Source organism: Cnephaeus nilssonii, assembly GCF_951640355.1.
Source record: "Cnephaeus nilssonii genome assembly, chromosome: 2".
Taxonomy (NCBI): domain Eukaryota; kingdom Metazoa; phylum Chordata; class Mammalia; order Chiroptera; family Vespertilionidae; genus Cnephaeus; species Cnephaeus nilssonii.
Window position 1 is genome coordinate 109273711 of NC_137073.1, and position 18461 is coordinate 109292171.

General features: G+C 35.4%; 1 protein-coding gene across 4 annotated transcripts in view; it reads right to left on the bottom strand.

Annotated features, from left to right (window-relative positions):
* Positions 1-18461, bottom strand: part of NIPBL (NIPBL cohesin loading factor) — a 185722-nt gene that overhangs the window by 40197 nt on the left and 127064 nt on the right. For all 4 annotated transcript variants that reach the window (XM_079760004.1, XM_079760003.1, XM_079760006.1 and 1 more), the window contains 10 exons: positions 17722-17808; positions 15246-15477; positions 14323-14474; positions 13710-13790; positions 13130-13230; positions 9900-10038; positions 7290-7372; positions 6585-6717; positions 5352-5495; positions 1949-2038 (listed from right to left, as the gene is read on the bottom strand). In XM_079760004.1, coding sequence (XP_079616130.1) covers positions 1949-2038; positions 5352-5495; positions 6585-6717; positions 7290-7372; positions 9900-10038; positions 13130-13230; positions 13710-13790; positions 14323-14474; positions 15246-15477; positions 17722-17808 — 1242 coding nt within the window. The remainder of the gene's footprint in view (positions 1-1948; positions 2039-5351; positions 5496-6584; positions 6718-7289; positions 7373-9899; positions 10039-13129; positions 13231-13709; positions 13791-14322; positions 14475-15245; positions 15478-17721; positions 17809-18461) is intronic.

Here is an 18461-nt window from a genome sequence, read left to right on the forward strand (position 1 = left end):
GTACCCTAATAAATTTAACAATAGGAACTATTATACTAATATTTTTGATACTTAATATAACATACACAAAAATAGAATTAAGGATATTAAAAGTAAAGCTACACTAATAAAAGAGTAAGATGCAAATTGACTACCTTTGCGATGCCCACCAGTCAATCAGGAGTATGCAAATTAACCCAACAAAGATGGCAGGTTAATTTGCATATGCAGGCACCGAGTGGCCAGGGGTGGGATGCAGGTGTTTGGCACCACCCCAGCCGTTCCAGGCCTCTGGGAAGCATGGGAAGGCAGAAAGGCGGCCCTGGGCCGGAGCGAAAAGGCGGCTCCAGGCTGGAGTGAAGGCAGTGCCAGCAGCCAGGGGAAGAAGGCCCATTCTTGCACGAATCTTCGTGCATTGGGCCTCTAGTATACATATAAAATTATAATAGTTTCTTTTTATATGCCATGCCCTCTGTGAGGACCAATGATCTAGCCTATTCTTAAAGATTTCCAAATACCTCCAATGTCACACAATTTTAGTACAGTAAAACCTTGACATAATGGACTACTTCGGGTGAAGGCATGTCTATTCAAGCCAAAAGACCATTATATAATAAAGTAGGTTTTCTGAATGCGTATGTTAAAAATTGATAAATTAGTTTACCTGTTTTTCTTATGTTGACACTTTTTTATTTCTTAAATATATTTTATTGATTCTCCACAGAGAGGAAGAGAGAGGGATAGAGAGCTAGAAACATCGATGAGAGAGAAACATTGATCAGCTGCCTCCTGCACACTCCCCATTGGGGATGTGCCCGCAACCAAGGTACGTGCCCCTGACCGGAATCGAACCTGGGACCCTTCAGTCCGCAGGTCGATGCTCTATCCACTGAGCCAAACCGGTTTCGGCATGTTGACACTTTTTATGTAATTAAAATTAAGTCTGAAAAGTTCAATTTCAGAGAAAAGTTTTCTATATGTAATTTTATTTTTTTAAAATATATTTTGAATTATTTTGGTGGGCTTTTTTTTTTGGTAAGTGTATTTTTATTGATTTTTGAGAGGAAGGGAGAGGGAGAGAGAGAGAGAAACATCAATGATGAGAATCAGTGATTGGTTGCCTCCTCCATGCCCCTACTGGGCATCGAGCCCACAAACACAGGCATGTGCCCTTGACCGGAATCGAACCTGGGACTCTTTAGTCCACAGGCCCGACGCTCTATCCACTGAGCCAAATCAGCTAGCACAGTATTACTGTAATTTTAAATTTATATGGAATAGGTCTAGTAAATGCATACATTCACCAGTCACTCTGAGTAAACAATTGCACACAGCTGTGTGTGGCTTAGTGCACGTGGTAGTATTGGACAGCACGCATTAAAACTGCTGCAGAAAGTCATGCCACAAGGCAACAATGGAACCAATCACCATGCACAATATGGATGATCATGTGCTAATGATTCGCCAAACATTGTTTATGAGCAGTGACTCTTGGATTTAAACATGTAGACGATAGTTGTAGATATATATTTATTTATGTCGGTGAAATTACTACAGTGTTTCTTTTCAACATATGGCCTATTCGCTAAAATTTGTTAAAAATAATAGTGAATTAATAACCTGTTAATCATAAGAAAATATTGGTTAAAAGCATTTTAAAATTAACGGAATGTTAATTTTCACATATGACATATGAACAGGAAATTTTGTCCATTTAAATCTGAAGTTTGTTAAATCGAGGTCCGCAAAATCAAGGGCTTACTGTACAGTATAATATCTGCACCAGAATTCCATATAAGACAAGTCAATCCATAACCATTCTTTTCTGTTTAGATTATCAACTACCCTTTTGTTTAAAAAATTGACATTCTAGACAATTTCCCCCTTCATGATATTTCCCAATTTTCTTTCAGACCCAATTTGAATAAGCATGTGGTATTTAAAAAAAAAAAAAGTTGAAAAATCCTACCACTAGTGAAGGATCAGTCTCAGTGTTTTCCTCCAAGTAATCAAGCAATGCTTTTTGCAATTGCTGGATTTCATCTTCTCCTCCTGAAACCTATAAAATAAGCCGAATAAGACAAAAATATTACTAATGTACTTTAATAAATTCCAAAGTTGCCAACACAAATCAGAGGAAAAAATAATAATAAAAAGGAAAATATAAGTATAGCAACTAAATGGAACAGAATAATACAATTTTTGGAAAATATATTGATAGCTGAAGTTGGCCTTTATTTCTATGAACTTCATGTCATCTTTCTTTGAGAAGCAGCGACGTAGCTGACATAACAATGATCAGAACAATGTGTTAAATCCTCAGAGGCAGAAAGGTCCTAGCACCGGTTTTCTGTTTGGAAAAATCAACAACTTCAAATTTTTAATCTAGTATAGGAAACTGTTATCTGTATTATTACGTGTTATATGTTTCTTTGGGGTATTATTTTAAAAAGAACATTCTGGAAGGGAAATATTTTTAATAATTAATATAAAAATAGTACTTTACTTCATGTAGGATATCTATAATAATAAAAGCATAATATGCTAATTAGACTGGACAGCCAAACGACCTTCCGGACATCATTCTGGATATCCTTCCAGACGAAGCCATGGCAGCAGGGGCCGAGATGGTTAGGGGCGATCAGGCAGGCAGGCGAGCAGTTAGGGGCGATCAGGCAGGCAGGCAAAGGGGTTAGGGGTGATCAGGCAGGCAAGTGGTTAGGAGCCAGGGATCCTGGATTGTGAGAGGGTGCAGGCCGGGCTGAGGGATACCCCCTTCCCCCGTGCATGAATTTCGTGCACCGGGCCTCTAGTTAAATATAGAGTAGGTGAAGTGTTCATTTGATATGGGAGCAAAAAGGTACTGAATCTTTAGGTCCTATCAAAAATAATAGAAGAAAGTAACTGTGAGTTGACATTCATGTCTATAGTTTATACTGTAGCTTTGTTACATGAAATGCCAAATGTATGGTTCATAATATATCTAAGTAGAAAACAAGGATTAGAATAAGCCATGTTCTAGGAGAGTGGTGAAATGAATAAATTCAGAAACTTGTCATAACACTGTAAACTAGTATACTGCAAACTTCCAAAAAATAATTTGGAAGTATGTCAAGAGCCATACAAATATTTACGAATGACTCCTGTTACCATCGTAACTAGCTAGTTTATTAATATTAACAATAGGAAGAGAGCAAAAGGGAGGCCAGGTTATATAGACTATAGAGCATATAGTCATCAGGGCAGCTTCACCAGGAAGCTGCAACTTTATTCTCCCTGGGGAACCACTGGTCCATTCCCAGCAAATCACTAGGGGAAGGGTCCAGCAAAGGGGAAGATGGGCGCATGCTTAGAAGTCTGGCTGATGTAGAAGTGCTTGCCTGTCAGTCTAACCTGGGGAACAAAGATAATTGGCTAGGAGGACAAAGCCATGGAAAGTACACGAAATCCCGAATACTTATTGGTTAAGCTCCTACTTATAACCCTGAGACAGATAGTTCTCAATCTTTTTCCTCTTGCTTTATTCCTGCTTCTGTCCTCGCTTGCTCTGTGACCTGTGCTAGAATGCCATGCAGCCATAGAAGCTGAATGGCCATCCCACATGCAATGGATTGCAGCTGGGAATACAAGCTAAGTGAGCCAGATGCTGGACTGGACTGTGCTTAAATATGGAGCAAAGACTCTGGGCAGTGGCTGTAATTCTAGCCCCACTGAAGATAAGGCTGGACTTTTTCCATGGTGGAAGGAGATGGGACCTTGGAGGGGAACTCCCTTAATGTTACATCATCAATAAAACTTTCCAGGATACCTCACCTGCCCGTGGGGGCCTCAGGAAATTTTTATTCCCATGGCACTCCAAGAGCTCCACTTCCACCAGCAACAGGTGGGGACAAAGAGAGCACCCCACCGTTAACACTACCCTCTAGTGTTACAGTATACTGTCTACATGGCCGTATGTGACAAATAAAAGGTCTAGGTCCACTCTAAGAAATAATGAAAGTCACCTAGTACCTAGATCTTGGTTTCTAAATTACCATTTCCCAATAAAAGGAGCCAGCAGTACTTGGAGAAATGGCTGATTCTAGGGCTAGGAAAGGAAAGTTAAAGATGAGCCTGAAACATCTCGTGCCACAAAGTATGAAAGTCCTCAAAGATAGGAGTAAAAGAGTGAGCTTACAGGGGTTCTTACTGGTCAAATCTTGGACAATTTGAGCATTAAAATAATGATAGCAACAAATTATAACCCAGTAAAAAACCAGGAATGGTCGTTATTATATTAATGTAATGTCTTACTTTTGATAATTGTACTGTGGATAGTTAAGTGAGAGTTCTTGTTTGTAGAAAATATATATCAAGTAGTGATTCTCAAATTTCAGCATTGATTAGTATCAAAAGGAGAATATGTTAAACCACAGATGGCTGGGTCCTATCCCCAGAGTTTCTGATTCAGTAGGTCCAGGGAGAGTTCTGAGAATTTGCATTTTAACAGGTTCCTAGGTGATGTTAATGTTGGTGCTACTTGTTTAAGGAATCACACTTTGAAATCCAGTGGTAATGGGGGTGAAATGGTTCAGGGGGGGAAAAATAGTATATATAGATACACATGAAAGTATATTTTGAAAGAGATTGATAAAGCAAATGTTATCAGTTGTCAACAATTATGGAAGTTGGGTAAAAAGTTTATGGAAGCTCTTTGTAATAATCTTATAATTCTTCTGTGAGTTTAAAATTCTTTCAAAATACAAAATATATTAAAGAATTTAGAGGTATTTTTAATGGCCAACATGGATAAGGTTATGGACATTAAAAAAAAAAGAGTAGAAGAAAATGAAAATAGCTGTATGTGGTAGAATTAGAGATCATTTAGTTACCAATTTTTTTAAGTAACTCGTACTATTACTATCATCTCATCCATACTTAAAAAAAGTAAATGTAGTAATAAAATACATCCCCCCCCTAAAACATGAAAGCTCTCTCATATAATAAAATCAAAGGAAGTCTTCTTCACCTTTCTCCACTACAGAAAGATAAACAACATTCAACGGTACAAAACAATTGGATTGGGTGTAAAAAACCATCATCTCAGTAAACTAAAGATTTAAATAAAACTTATGTTAAACCAAACAGAAAATAACATCACACATTCATAACAATAATTTGTAAAAGGAAAGCAAACTAAGGATTTATGTAACTCATTTCAATGTTCCCGACGTTGTTAACTTTCTCTGGCAGGGCTTTTTGAAAAGCCCACTTTTAGAAGTATTGATCTTATTTTGAATCTACAAAATGAAATGCAACACTGACATAAGAATATGTAAAGAAAGTAGTTAACTATTATTTATTCCCATAATTTTAATCCTTTATCTGAATACCTGTTTTAAAATTCTCTCTATAGATCCTTGATCCATTTTGCTTGTGACGGCATCTTTCCTCAATCGGGCAGCAACAGTTCCAAGGTAATCAAGAGACGCCACTCTTAAAGCCATCTCTGTTGACTTGTTGCTGAATTGATGAACCTATATATAAAAAGAAAAAGCAATTTTGATATAATTTAACCAGTTTATGGACAGTATATTTTTAATAGCAATTTATCATATAAATTTCAAATCCATGTTGTATTATCTGAAATATAAATATTTTTTCTTGTGATAGTTTTCCAAAGAGTGATTGCCTTTTGAGTTTCTGGAGTCTGAACGTTAAAAAAAATAAAATAAATAAATAAATAAAAAAGCCCTGCCAGTATGGCTCAGTGGTTGAGCCTCAATATATCAATCAGGAGATCACTGTTAGATTCCTAGTCAGGGTACATGCCCGGGTTGTGGCCTTGATCCCCAGTAGGGGGCATGCAGGAGACAGTTGATCAATGATTCTTTCTCATCATTATGTTTCTATCGCTCTCCCTCTCCCTTCCTCTCTGAAATGAATAAAAATATCTTTTTAAAAAGTTATACATTACACCTCCCTAAGAACACCGTCACTTTCTTTAAATGTAGGCTCAACTGCTTATTTGTTAAAAATAAAATATTACTAAAATTTCTTAGACTGGAATTCTGATGCCTATGAAACATTATCTTGGTTCCAGAATAGTATTAATATATTTTCCAGTTCACAGAAAGTAAAGTCCCAACAGCTTTGTAACAATCTGTATTGCACAAGTCCAAATGTAGTTTAAAAACAAAAGCAAAAATCACAATATTTCTTTGCATTTCCCTATTGAGTTACATAAAGACTAAAAAGTGTCTTTTTAGAAATACTCTTAAAAATGAGAGTTCCATGTTAATCAGTTTCATGCTTTGAATTAACTACAATAACTTATGACTCAGTGTTGAGATGCTTTTAACTAATAATATAAGAGTTCCAAACAAACAAACAAAAAAGTTTCTAAAGTACTATTATCTTAGGTAATGAAAACACCAAAAGGCACATTTCAGTTTTCTACAAGTTACTGACAATATTGTGTACAATTATATGAACATGCAAAAATAGAGATGCAATGGTCATATTTCCTTACACATTTTTAAAGAATTCATCATCTGTGAATCAGAGTATATCCTCATTATGTTGTCTTCTAGTAATCTAATAATCTTTAAATTCTATACTCTTACCAACAGTCTCCCTAACAAACTAAGGAGTAGTTCAGCAGCTGGCCATTCAGGCTTATTGACTGTTGAAAGAAGATCTTGAACAAAATTTTCAAATAGTGGTCTGTAATCTTCTTCACCTTGCTTACTACCACATCTGTTCAAAGATAATGAAAAGACTGTGAATTCAGGAGACATGTCCACCAGTATGACTGAAATTTTGTTAAATTTTCTCTTCTTTATATCTAAAACAAGGTATTGGACAATACATGAAAACATGGTTTAAAATAAACCTATTTCTCAAACTTCATTTCCCCCCCTACTATAGGGAATTCATTTACTGATTATATTAACATTACTTTCTGGCAAGTATAACACATTTAAAACATGACCACTGTTTTTCTCTCTATGAGTTTACCATAAATTTTTATGAAGGCAAAGTAACCCCTTTCCACAACTTTCCTATTTGATAGAATGCCCCAAAGTGTACTGAAAAAAAATTACAGAATTTCAATCTAGTACTTTCACTTTTGGAACCTAACATATAAGTGAGTTCACAAAATTTTAGATTTTAATATTCCAAGTACCTCATTTTAAAGATCAGGAAATCAAGAGCCAGGGAGATATACAAAAGTTTATGGCAGAAAATTGGATTAATCTTTTACTTAAAATAAATAAACTATTCTCTATAGTGGAAAAATAAAAATCAGATTATGTTATCATACTCACTTTTTAAGGAAGATGGAAAGGAAGTTTTGAGCTGTTCGCATGGCTGTTTCGTAAGAGTTGGTAATGACAACATCTTGGTCGACCTAGATTGAGAAAAATAAATTTATACGAATATAACCAGCAAATAGCAGTTAAGTTGCTAATGCCATGTTATTACTGAATATGTGTAATACATTAAATTACTAAAACACTTAACTATTCTTTTATATAAAAAGAGAAAAGCTACAATTAGCATTTCAGACATATTTCAATACTTTATAAAAACTAAATGAAAATACTGAGTTCATGTTAATTTATGAAAATATGTACGAGGTCAAATGTGGTTAACAAATACAATATTAATAATTGCATATCATGATCTAGGTCAGAACACAAAAGTGATTGAAAATACAAAAACATAATAAGCTCAAAGTTTATAAAACATAAATAACAATACAAAAGAAAATTCAATTCCTTCATTAGAAGTTTAAAAGCTAGAATATAAATAGTCAATTCAAAGTTTTGGAAACCATAAGGTGAATATTTGAAAAAACTATTAGCCAGGAAAATGCAAAATAAAACATGGTATAATTTCACATTGACCAGACTAAGTAAAATCAAAAAGTAAGAATGTAAACTAGAACACTACTTTGTTGAGCAAGCTGACAAGTTCCAGTAAAGCTGTATATACACTAAGATTTAATATTCTACTTCTAGTATATCTAGAGAAACTCTTGCTCTAAGTTTTGATATAGTTATATGATATGTTTAATCAAGTAAAAAAGAATCCAGTATTATTCAATTATATCTACTAAAACAATGTTGAGTGAAAAAATTAGTTGTAAATATGTCAGTATATTATTATTATTACTAGAGGCCCGGTGCATGAAATTCGTGCACGGAGGGGGGTTGTCCCTCAGCCCAGCCTGTACCCTTTCCAATATGGGACCCCTCATGGGATGTCCAACTGCCCGTTTACGGGCAGTCGGACATCCCTCTCACAATCCAGGACTGCTGGCTCCCAACTGCTTGCCTGCCTTCCTGATTGCCCCTAACCTCTTCTGCCTGCCAGCCTGATCACCCCCTAACCACTCTACTGCCAGCCTGTTTGCCCCCAACTTCCCTCCTCTGCTGGCCTGGTCACCCCTAACTGCCCTCTCCTGCAGGGTTGATCACCTCCAACTGCCCTCCCTTGCAGGCCTGGTCCTTCTCAACTGCCCTCCCTTGCAGGCCGGGTGCCTCCCAACTGCCCTCTCCTGCTGGCCATCTTGTGGTGGCCATCTTGTGTCCACATGGGGGCAGGATCTTTGACCACATGGGGGCAGCTATATTGTGTGTTGCAGTGATGATCAATCTGCATATTACTCTTTTATTAGATAGGATTATTATTATTATTATTATTATTATTATTATTATTATTTGTTGATGTTGTTAAATCTTCATCTGAGGATATTTTTCCATTGATTTTTAGAGACAGTGGAAGAGAGAGGGAAGGACAGAAACATCGATGTGAGAGAAACACATCGACTGGTTGCCTCCTGCACATGTCCTGACCAGGGCCCAGGCCAGGGAGGAGCCTGCAACCAAGATACATGCCCTTGACTGGAACTGAACCCAGGACCCTTTGGTCCACAGGCCAATGCTCTATCCACTGAGTAAAATCAGTTAGGGCCATCAGTATATTATTTATTTAAATAAAAAAATTCTGTATCAAATTTATGCAGATCTATATATATATAAAAGCCAAGCAACCGGAACAACCGGTTGCTATGACAAGAACTGCAGCTGGCCAACAGACCCAATCGTGGGTGGGGCCAGGCGGCCAACTCCCACCAGCCGGCCTGGCCCTAATCAGCCCGGATTGGGGTGGGCTGGTTGGACCCCACCCGTGCATGAATTCATGCACCGGGCCTCTAGTAAATACATAAATGGAAGGAGTAAACACTGTTATGATACAGGTCACAGATGGTAAAAAAGGGAAGACTGGAGAGAGAATAATGGGATTAGGAAAGGACAAAGAAACAAGAGGGACCTAACTTTGTCGATATGCATTTTTCACTTAATTAATTAAAATTTTACACACACACATATATCTGGATACAATGGAATAAAGATATAAAATTATCCCAGTTTCTTTTGAATTTTTCTGAAGAAGTATTATAAAAACTTGGAAAAATTATAAGCATTAGTGTGTAAAAGCTACAAACCAAAAGCTTAACTAGTTATGATTTACTTAATAGTGAGGGCATGATTTCATCTTATTTGTGAATTATTTATATTAAATTATGTTTTGCATCAATATAGATATTACATATTATAACATTCAGTTTCACATTCAATATCTCACTTGAGTTTTACAACTTGGTATGATAGGCTTGTTAGGTACTGTCATTTCCATTTTATAGCTGAAGAAACAAACTCAGATTCAAATGATTTGTGTGTTTCATTACTGGTAGATATATCAGTCTACCAGAACTCAAGTCTCCTTAAACCTGGATTAGTGCTCTATTAAGGATCCTAAAAAGCCTAGCCATAAAGCCCTAAATAAGAACTTCAGTTATATAAGACTGGCAGAGAATATATGTGTGTTTTTTAAATACAACGTTATAAACCTTATAAAAGATTTCTTACTTTTTTATTTGAGTCCTCTTCTGAATTAGAATCCTTCTCTGATGATGGTAAGTGTACTACACACTGAATTAATTGTAAAACCAGTGCTGTAACCATCTGAATATACATAGGCTCTCCATCCATATCACTACTGTTTAACCTTCAATGGAGAAGAAAATATTTAAATCATTCATACAGAGTATAAAGGGAATTTCATTTTTAATGTAATCTACCATCTGAAAGTTTCAGGATGCTTTGTTTACCAATACTTCTAAGACATAATCTTTAGTGCTTATAATAGCATCATGTCTAATTATTTTTAATAAATTAGAAAAAATGCTAACTAAATCCCTATGCATATTTAATTAAAATAGTCAAAGGAAAATGCAACATTTAATACAAATTTCCATACTCTGTGCTGCACATAAAAAGTTTATAAGGAAAAATATAAAATACTAGAGGCCCAGTACACGAAATTCGTGCACTGGAGGGGAGGGGGTCCCTCAGCCCGGCCTGTGCCCTCTCACAGTCTGGGAGCCCCGCAATCGGTCACCCTTAAGTGGTAGGCCCCGCCCACCTGGCTGGGGCTCCACAATAAATCACCCCCGCAGAGGGAAGCCCCACCCACCCACCGCAGCCAGCCAGTCAGTGGCCTGGGCCTCCCTCTTTGGGGCAATCGTGGAGCCCCCCAATTGATCGCCCGCCGGGCTGTGGCCTGGGCCTCCCTCTGCAGGGCGATCACTGGGCAATGGCCGGGACCCCGACCAATTGCATGGCACCCGCCTTGGCTGGCCTGGCACCAGTGGGTGTCATAGCATGGTTGTCCTGCAGTTCAGCTGTTCGGTCGATTTGCATATTATGCTTTTATTACTATAGATTTCTCAAAATGATTTTTCAAATGAGAGAAGTCTTCAAGATTTCCAAATGCCCATGCATTCTGGTATTCATTATTATTAAAATCTGCTCCACAGTCAGCTCTTGATTATCTTATCTTATGGAATATAAAAAATATTCTAAATCTTTTGTTCTAAAGATATTATCAAAACACAGGAATTATTTTATATGCTGATAGCTTTTCTAGAGGTTTAATAGACAACAGATGTTTATCAATATACAATTAGTATAAAAAATTATGGTAAAAATTATTTTACAGAAGACAGCCTTGAAAGCAATCTAATTCTATATACCAGATCAAAACATTCAATTACTCAGGAATATTATAATGATAGTTATGATAATGATTAACTATGACAACAAAGACAAAATGGTGACTACAGCAATCGATAGCATTCCTTAGTTATTCTGTGCTTAGTGATTTAAGAGCATTTAATCTTTGTCTACTCTCTATATTGCTGTTAGAGCAATCTTTCAGCTCTCTTTTAAAAACAGTATTTAGAGAAACCAAGATGGCGGCATAGGTAAACACCTAAACTGCTGCCTCGCACAAAAATTTCAAAACTACAACTAAAAGACAAAACGGACATCATCCAGAACCACAGGAAGGCTGGCAGAGTGGAAATTCTACAACTAGAAGGAAAGAGAAAAGCACACTGAGACTCACAGGAGCTGCAGAAGGCAGAGGTACAGAGTCGCGCACGTGGAGAGGGCTGGCAACTGAGTACGTGGCTGGCTTTCTCAATCGGGAGGGAGACAAAAGCCCCTGACTGCTCTGAACTCCAGTTTTGGGCGAGACTCTGGGGACCCAGAATAATTTGGGGAGAAACTGGACTGTTTGGCAGCGGGCAAAACTCAAGGGCAGCTTTCTCTCAGAGGTGCTTGCAGCGATTACTGAGGGACACTGGGACCTGGGGGCATCTTAGGCAGGGCTGAGGATCAGCCATAGCTATTTGCTCCGCCCTGTTGATCCCCTGAGACCCCGCCCCACCCAAGCTGTGCGCAGACGCTTTTGCAAGTCTTGTCTCATAAGGGTGTCTCCAGCACAGAAATTCTCCCAGCGTAGACACAGCTGATCCTCACAGCCAATTGGCCTGGAGGTCATTTCCTCCCAGTGATACCAACAACAATCAAGGCTTAACTACAACAAGACTGTGCAAACAGCCCACAAAGGGGTGCACCAAGAGTGTCCACCTCAGGTAACTGGGGAGGCTGAGCCACTAGGCCCTATAGGACACCTAGCACACAAAGCCACTCTATCAACTCAGGGAAGCAGCCAAAATGCAGACATAGAAATGAAAGAAATGGAGGAAAGCAAACTACTGGATATAGAGTTCAAAACCACGGTTATAAGGTTTTTCAAGAATTTTATAGAAAAGGCTGGTAAATTTAGCGAGACCCTCGAAGATATGAAAAAGGACCAACTAGAAATTAAGCATACACTGACTGAAATAAAAAATAATATACAGAGATCCAACAGCAGATTAGAGGATCCCAAGAATCAAGTCAAAGATTTGAAATACAAAGAAGCAAAAAACACCCAACTGGAAAAGCAAAAAGAAAAAAGAATCCAAAAATATGAAGATAGTGTAAGGAGCCTCTGGGACAACTTCAAGCGTACCAACATCCAAATTATGGGGGTGCCAGAAGAAGAGAGAGAGCAAGATACTGAAAACCTATTTGAAGAAATACTGTCAGAAAACTTCCCCCACCTGGTGAAAGAAATAGACTTACAAGTCCAGGAAGCGCAGAGAACCCCATACAAAAGGAATCCAAAGAGGACCACACCAAGACACATCATAAAAACAGTATTTAGTGGTTCCTACTATATAAAGGATCAAGTCCAAGTTTCTTAGTATGGCTAATAAAATTCTTGAACTACCTCTGACTCTTTAGAGCCAATTTCCATTGCTCTTCTCACAGACCAATGATTCTCCCGAATCCCCGTACCCCCTGACTAGTGGTTCTTAACTATGGATGACTTTGCTTCTCAGGGGACATTTGTCATTGTCTGAAGAAAATTTTGGTTCTCAATCATTGGAAGGAGGGGTTTTGCTCTTGGCATCTAGTAAGTAGAGGCCAGGGATGCTGCTAAGCATGTTACAAAGACAGCCCCACACAACTAAGTATTATCTGGCCCAGAATGTCACTAGCACCGAGACTGAAAAATCCTGCCACAGATCTTTACACTTGATAATCACTAAACTTCTTTAAATTCTCCAAATGTGCTATTTTGACAGAACTGCCTTTATTATTTGATCATTAAAATAAAAAAATTAAGACAAAAATGATGAAGAATATGTAATGGCTAAAATATAATGCAGTTCTTTATTACACTTGGCCTTTGCTATAATTACCTGAAGTTCCTTAAACTCCTCTTGCTGGTTGGTAATCTTGCAAGTGAAGTAAAAATTTCTTCCAAAATTAACTGCCTATGTTTTTCATATCTTGAGAATACCTGTTTAGTAATTATAAGATTCCAAATTAAGTTTGTTATAATTATTTAAAGACAAAACAAAAATGCTACTATAATGTGATAAAAATATAATCTGCCAAAAAAAGAAAAAAAATCCAAAAAAAAAAATCATCTGCCATTTAAATTGAAAATGTTGTCAATATCTTTAATAGCAATGACTAGGGTAATCTGCTTAACTTTCCTATCATTAATAACATTCTTACAGAAGTCAGAATATGGAAAGTAAGATAAGATTCAAATAATTTTAAGCAATTCTGATTTTTTAATAAATATTACAGAATTACTAACTGAAAGATTTTTAAGTATTTAGAAGTGCTTAAAATCTAAGGCACACTAAAAAGACCTTATGTTGAAATGAATCTATGGAAAACTTGAATCTGCATTAATTTTTACAAGTTTGGATTAAATTATATCAATATTTTCCTGGGGTATAAACTAAAATACAAATTGATTATACTTACTGCAGTGACTAACTTAATGGCACACAATTGTAGTTCACTGACATTTTCCACAAAAAATGGTGTTATTCCCATTGATGATACCTGCACGCACACATAAAAAAAGAGTAATCAGTACACATCTCTAGTTGATTTCTCTAACATTCTACCTTACTAAATTCTAAAAACATTCACAAACTTACTAGAAAACACTGAGAGCGCATTTATTTTCCCCTCATCAATCAGCATCTAGTTCTTTCTCTGATTCCATTCATCCTCAAACACATTAGCACATACCTTCCCTCACAGCTACCATTCCTCTAATCTCCACCTTTAGAATTGATGTCACGGAATATAGAAAAACAAAAAGACATTGCCGCCATTCTGGATGAAAATATCCTCACATATTTTAAAGAAAATAATAACTTATCTTTCCAAGAACTTAGAGTTTAGAATTTATACTATATGTAATCACCTGTCTTCTGCACCAAATGTTTCTTTTTAAAATTTCCCTGGAATTTATTTCAATTTAAGCTGGTATTATCCTCAAGTGAGCAAGGTTATATTAAACTCAAGTAAACCCTATAGTCTTAAATAATTTGTTCTATAAATATAAAAATGCTTCAAAAAAACTTACCTGAAGGATTGTTGTGTCTGTAAGGAGTTGTATCTCCAGCAATTCTGATAAGCTGCTAACAATGTCACAAACTTTATTATAAAGCATTACTATTACTCTCTGCTTATGGGTAGAACACTTTGCCCGTTTTGCCTTTGAACTTAATAAGCCTCCTAAAAAAATTCAAAACAAGGAATATATAAACTTTCAATAATTTTTAATAAACAGCAATAAAACTGTTTTCTGAATTAAAAGGACACACTTTTCCCCCTATATAAAAATATAACCTGGCTATTTATTAAGAGAGAAAATTACTCTCTAAGTATTTATTTAGAAAGTAAATATTCTTTTAACAATACTGTATGGCACATTTCAGTGGCTATTAAATTCTTGTTATCTAAAATATTACTTCATCTTTATTTCTATTTTTGTATTGTAAGATAGTAAGATTATATTTCCCTTTAAGTTATCTTGCAATTATTCAATAGGTAACCAAATGTAGCTTATTCATGACCAAGTTTACCCTTTTCTCTTCAACCATATACATATTAACTAGTTCATTGTTCATTTATAAAGGTTAGAAATAAAAGAAAGAATATATATCCTAAATCAATCCATTTTGTAGATAACTAATATTTTGGGGAAAATTAAGAGGAAGTGATAAATGGAACCAGAAGCTAATACTATCTGGGATTTTCCCCTGACCAGTAGGAATTACTTTATTATACATAAATAGGTGCTAAAGAAATAACGGAACAAGTACTAGATTAACTAAAAGCTTTACATTCTAGTCAAATCAAAGGCAGTGTTTATTATAATCTATGTAATCTAATAATTTTGTCATTTTAAGCCATCACATTCTGACCCATCCAACATGGTAAAATTATATAACAGGTAATTTTGATATTATACTAAGAACTATCAATATAAAAGGGCAAACCAACCTCCATGAGGATCTAATCTGTAAACAGGATCATACTGAGGATAAAGTGTATTCTGCAAATGAAATTTAGTGTACTGTATAACTCTTTCAATTACATCCTCAATATATACAGCTTTTGGCATATTAGGGGATGTCATAATGTTGATAGTTGTAAGACAGGCATCTGCTGATTTTGTAACTCTCTCCATAATCAGGTCTCTCCATAACCTTTCTTCTTCTTCAGTATCATTATTCTATAAAACAGCAGATTGTTATTAAAATAGAAATAAACACATTTCTACCTTAAAATGTAAGAAAATAAATCATGATATATTTTATTTTAATGGGTGGAAAACATGGTAAGAGTTTTGATCTGTGTATATTCTTTAAAGGACATGGGGAATGAAGTAAAAATACTGATATTACTTTGTTTCAACATAATATATACTGTTTCCTAATTTCACCACTAGATGATACTCCAATGACAAAGTTATAGTTATCTTCACCTGTGCACTTTATCTAAATGTAAGATTTTAGCTAAAGACTATAATTATATACATATAAATAAGTTTGTGTTTGGGGTGTAAACATTATGATAGTAAAAAAAAAAAACCTTTATAAATTCTGCTGTTGTGAGAACAAAGCAAAAATTAACAATAACAAAAGGTAGAGCCTTATTTAAAAGTTGTAAAATGTTACTGACTCAATCATTTCTAATACCTGTTTTTCAACAACAATGTAATTTTGAAATTGAGATTAAAAGCAATGAGTATGCATTTAATTGAATACAATTTATTTCTAAAGTGCTTAATTCAACAACTGCCTAAAGACCATTTAATTTACATATCAGCAGCCTCCATTACAATTGTGAAGGGGTGGCTTTTAATCTTATAAAGTAAAAACCCTCTATCATATCCTTAGTTATGAAATACCAACTTTATATTCAAGAAATACTTTTATATGCATGCTAATCAAAGTTTATACAGTGGGAAAGGAATAAATAAAAGCATATTATACGTAAAGCAGAGAGGGGCTTTCTAATTACTAATGCCTAAAAACTTGATTACTTTTTCCTAACTCTTCAGCTTTCTTTCATTTTACTGCTTACATACCTACTTAAAAATAAGATAAAGTAACTTTTCGTTGACACTAAAATTGCTGTTTGGAAGAATCAGTTAAGCACGTTCATCATTCACACCAAACATTAAGACTAAGGTTTTCAGGAATGAAAATAATTTCATTAAGACTGAAGTAGCTAGCTCTCCAGAACTCTAGATTCTTGATGATATTTATCATAACTTCTTGCTAAAGTATTTTAAATAAAACTTACAGACCAAAGTTGAAGTATACTGCCATTATAGGTTTCTCTAAACCTTTTGTTTCTATGATTCAAAAACTAATTTAGAGAGGGCATTGGAAAAATATGGATATATTTAATAAGCCATTGAAATACCACCTGAGATTATAATCCTACATTTTTAATTCCATATACATCAGATTCTGTGGCTTCTGAAAACATCAAGAACATTTCCTTCATGAGATAAAACCCAGTGCATGTATGAAATATATATAGTATGTATTTACATATAAAAATGAAAGTACGTATATCAAAAGTGTTAAGAGTAGCTATTGATGGATGGGAATATGGATCTTTTGTGCTTTTTATGTTTTGGAAAAATTTCAAAATAAATATACTATTTTTAAAATCAGACTTTTAAAAATAAAGAATATTCATTAATTCAAAACCTTCCCCAATTCTTATTTTTTATATCAAACACCTATAAACATCACTATCTATTCATTAATGAAAGAGACATCAAGACCAATTTGAGTGCACGTATGATTTTGAATATCTGCTACAATGCCAGGAAAGCAAATCTCAGGCAATGGATTTGCACTCATAAATCATTATACTATGTTGCTATTGCTTTTGAGATAAACATCCTAAAACGTATTAACAGTTCCAGTTAACATTTATTGAGAATTTACAATGTACCAGACACTGTTAAGCACTTTACATGAATTGACTTATCTAATCCTTTCAACAACCATTTGAGCTAGGTATAAATATGGCATATAAGAATTAATGTTTTAGGATACATTAGAAAATCAGCATAAGATTTCTAACTATTTTTTCCAAAGAAGGTCAAGAAAAAGAAGTACTACCTACTACCATTTCATAAATGAAAGGACATTTTAAACACAGTCATACACTTACACAAGAAAGAACATAATGGAAGATTAAAGAACAGTCCTTTAAATTAAATGAATTTACACTTGTCATTTTTATTCTTTTTTTTATGTCAAAGCTGTGAGTTGACAATACGTAAAATGAATTTTGAATTGCTAAAAGTGCAACTCTAACATCCATGCTAATGAATGTAACTAGTAAATGGTGGTAACAAGCTCAAATTAATGAAATTAAATCAATGTTTCTATAAAAAAATTAATCTTAACAATAGTAAGGGTAAAATTAACAATATGGATCTTAAACTTACATGATTTAACAAAGTGGAAAGCTTTGATCCATCTTGAATATTCTTCTCCAAGATATTTAGGACTTTCACAGTTTTTTCAGTGGAAAGCTAAAATCGCAACATAAACTCTTTTATCCATCACTGGTAAAGTTATAAATTATTCAAAAAATATTCTATACAATTATCCCCTCTAGACTATGTAGTATATAACATTACCACCCTCTTGAAGAACAGAAAACTTTACAACTTAGATCCTCTACTCAAGTCTGAATTATGTAGAGAATTAATCACTTGTGTTTGAAAGACAGAAGAGCAAATACAGAATGGGCACATGCATGCTTCTAACTCTTACTACATAGTCAGTAAAGACTAGGTTTGCTCTGATGCTGGGCCCCCTGCTTTTGTGCCAGTGACAATGAACATGCATGTGAAAAATACACAAGATTTCATTTTGTTAATCTGATTATAACATGGCTTCCATACTATAATGTTATTAGGATTTATTAAAATCCAAGAAATATTTTCAATAACAGAAGCATAAAATTGTAAATGAGCCCTGGCCGGTGTGGCTCAGTGGATAGAGCGTCGGCCTGAGGACTGAAGGGTCCCGGGTTCGATTCCGGTCAAGGGCACGTGCCCGGGTTGTGGGCTCAATTCTCCGCCTACCCACCCCCCCACAGTAGGGGACGCACAGGAGGTAGTTGATCCATGATTCTCTCTCATCATTGATGTTTCTATCTCCCCCTCCCTCTCCCTTCCTC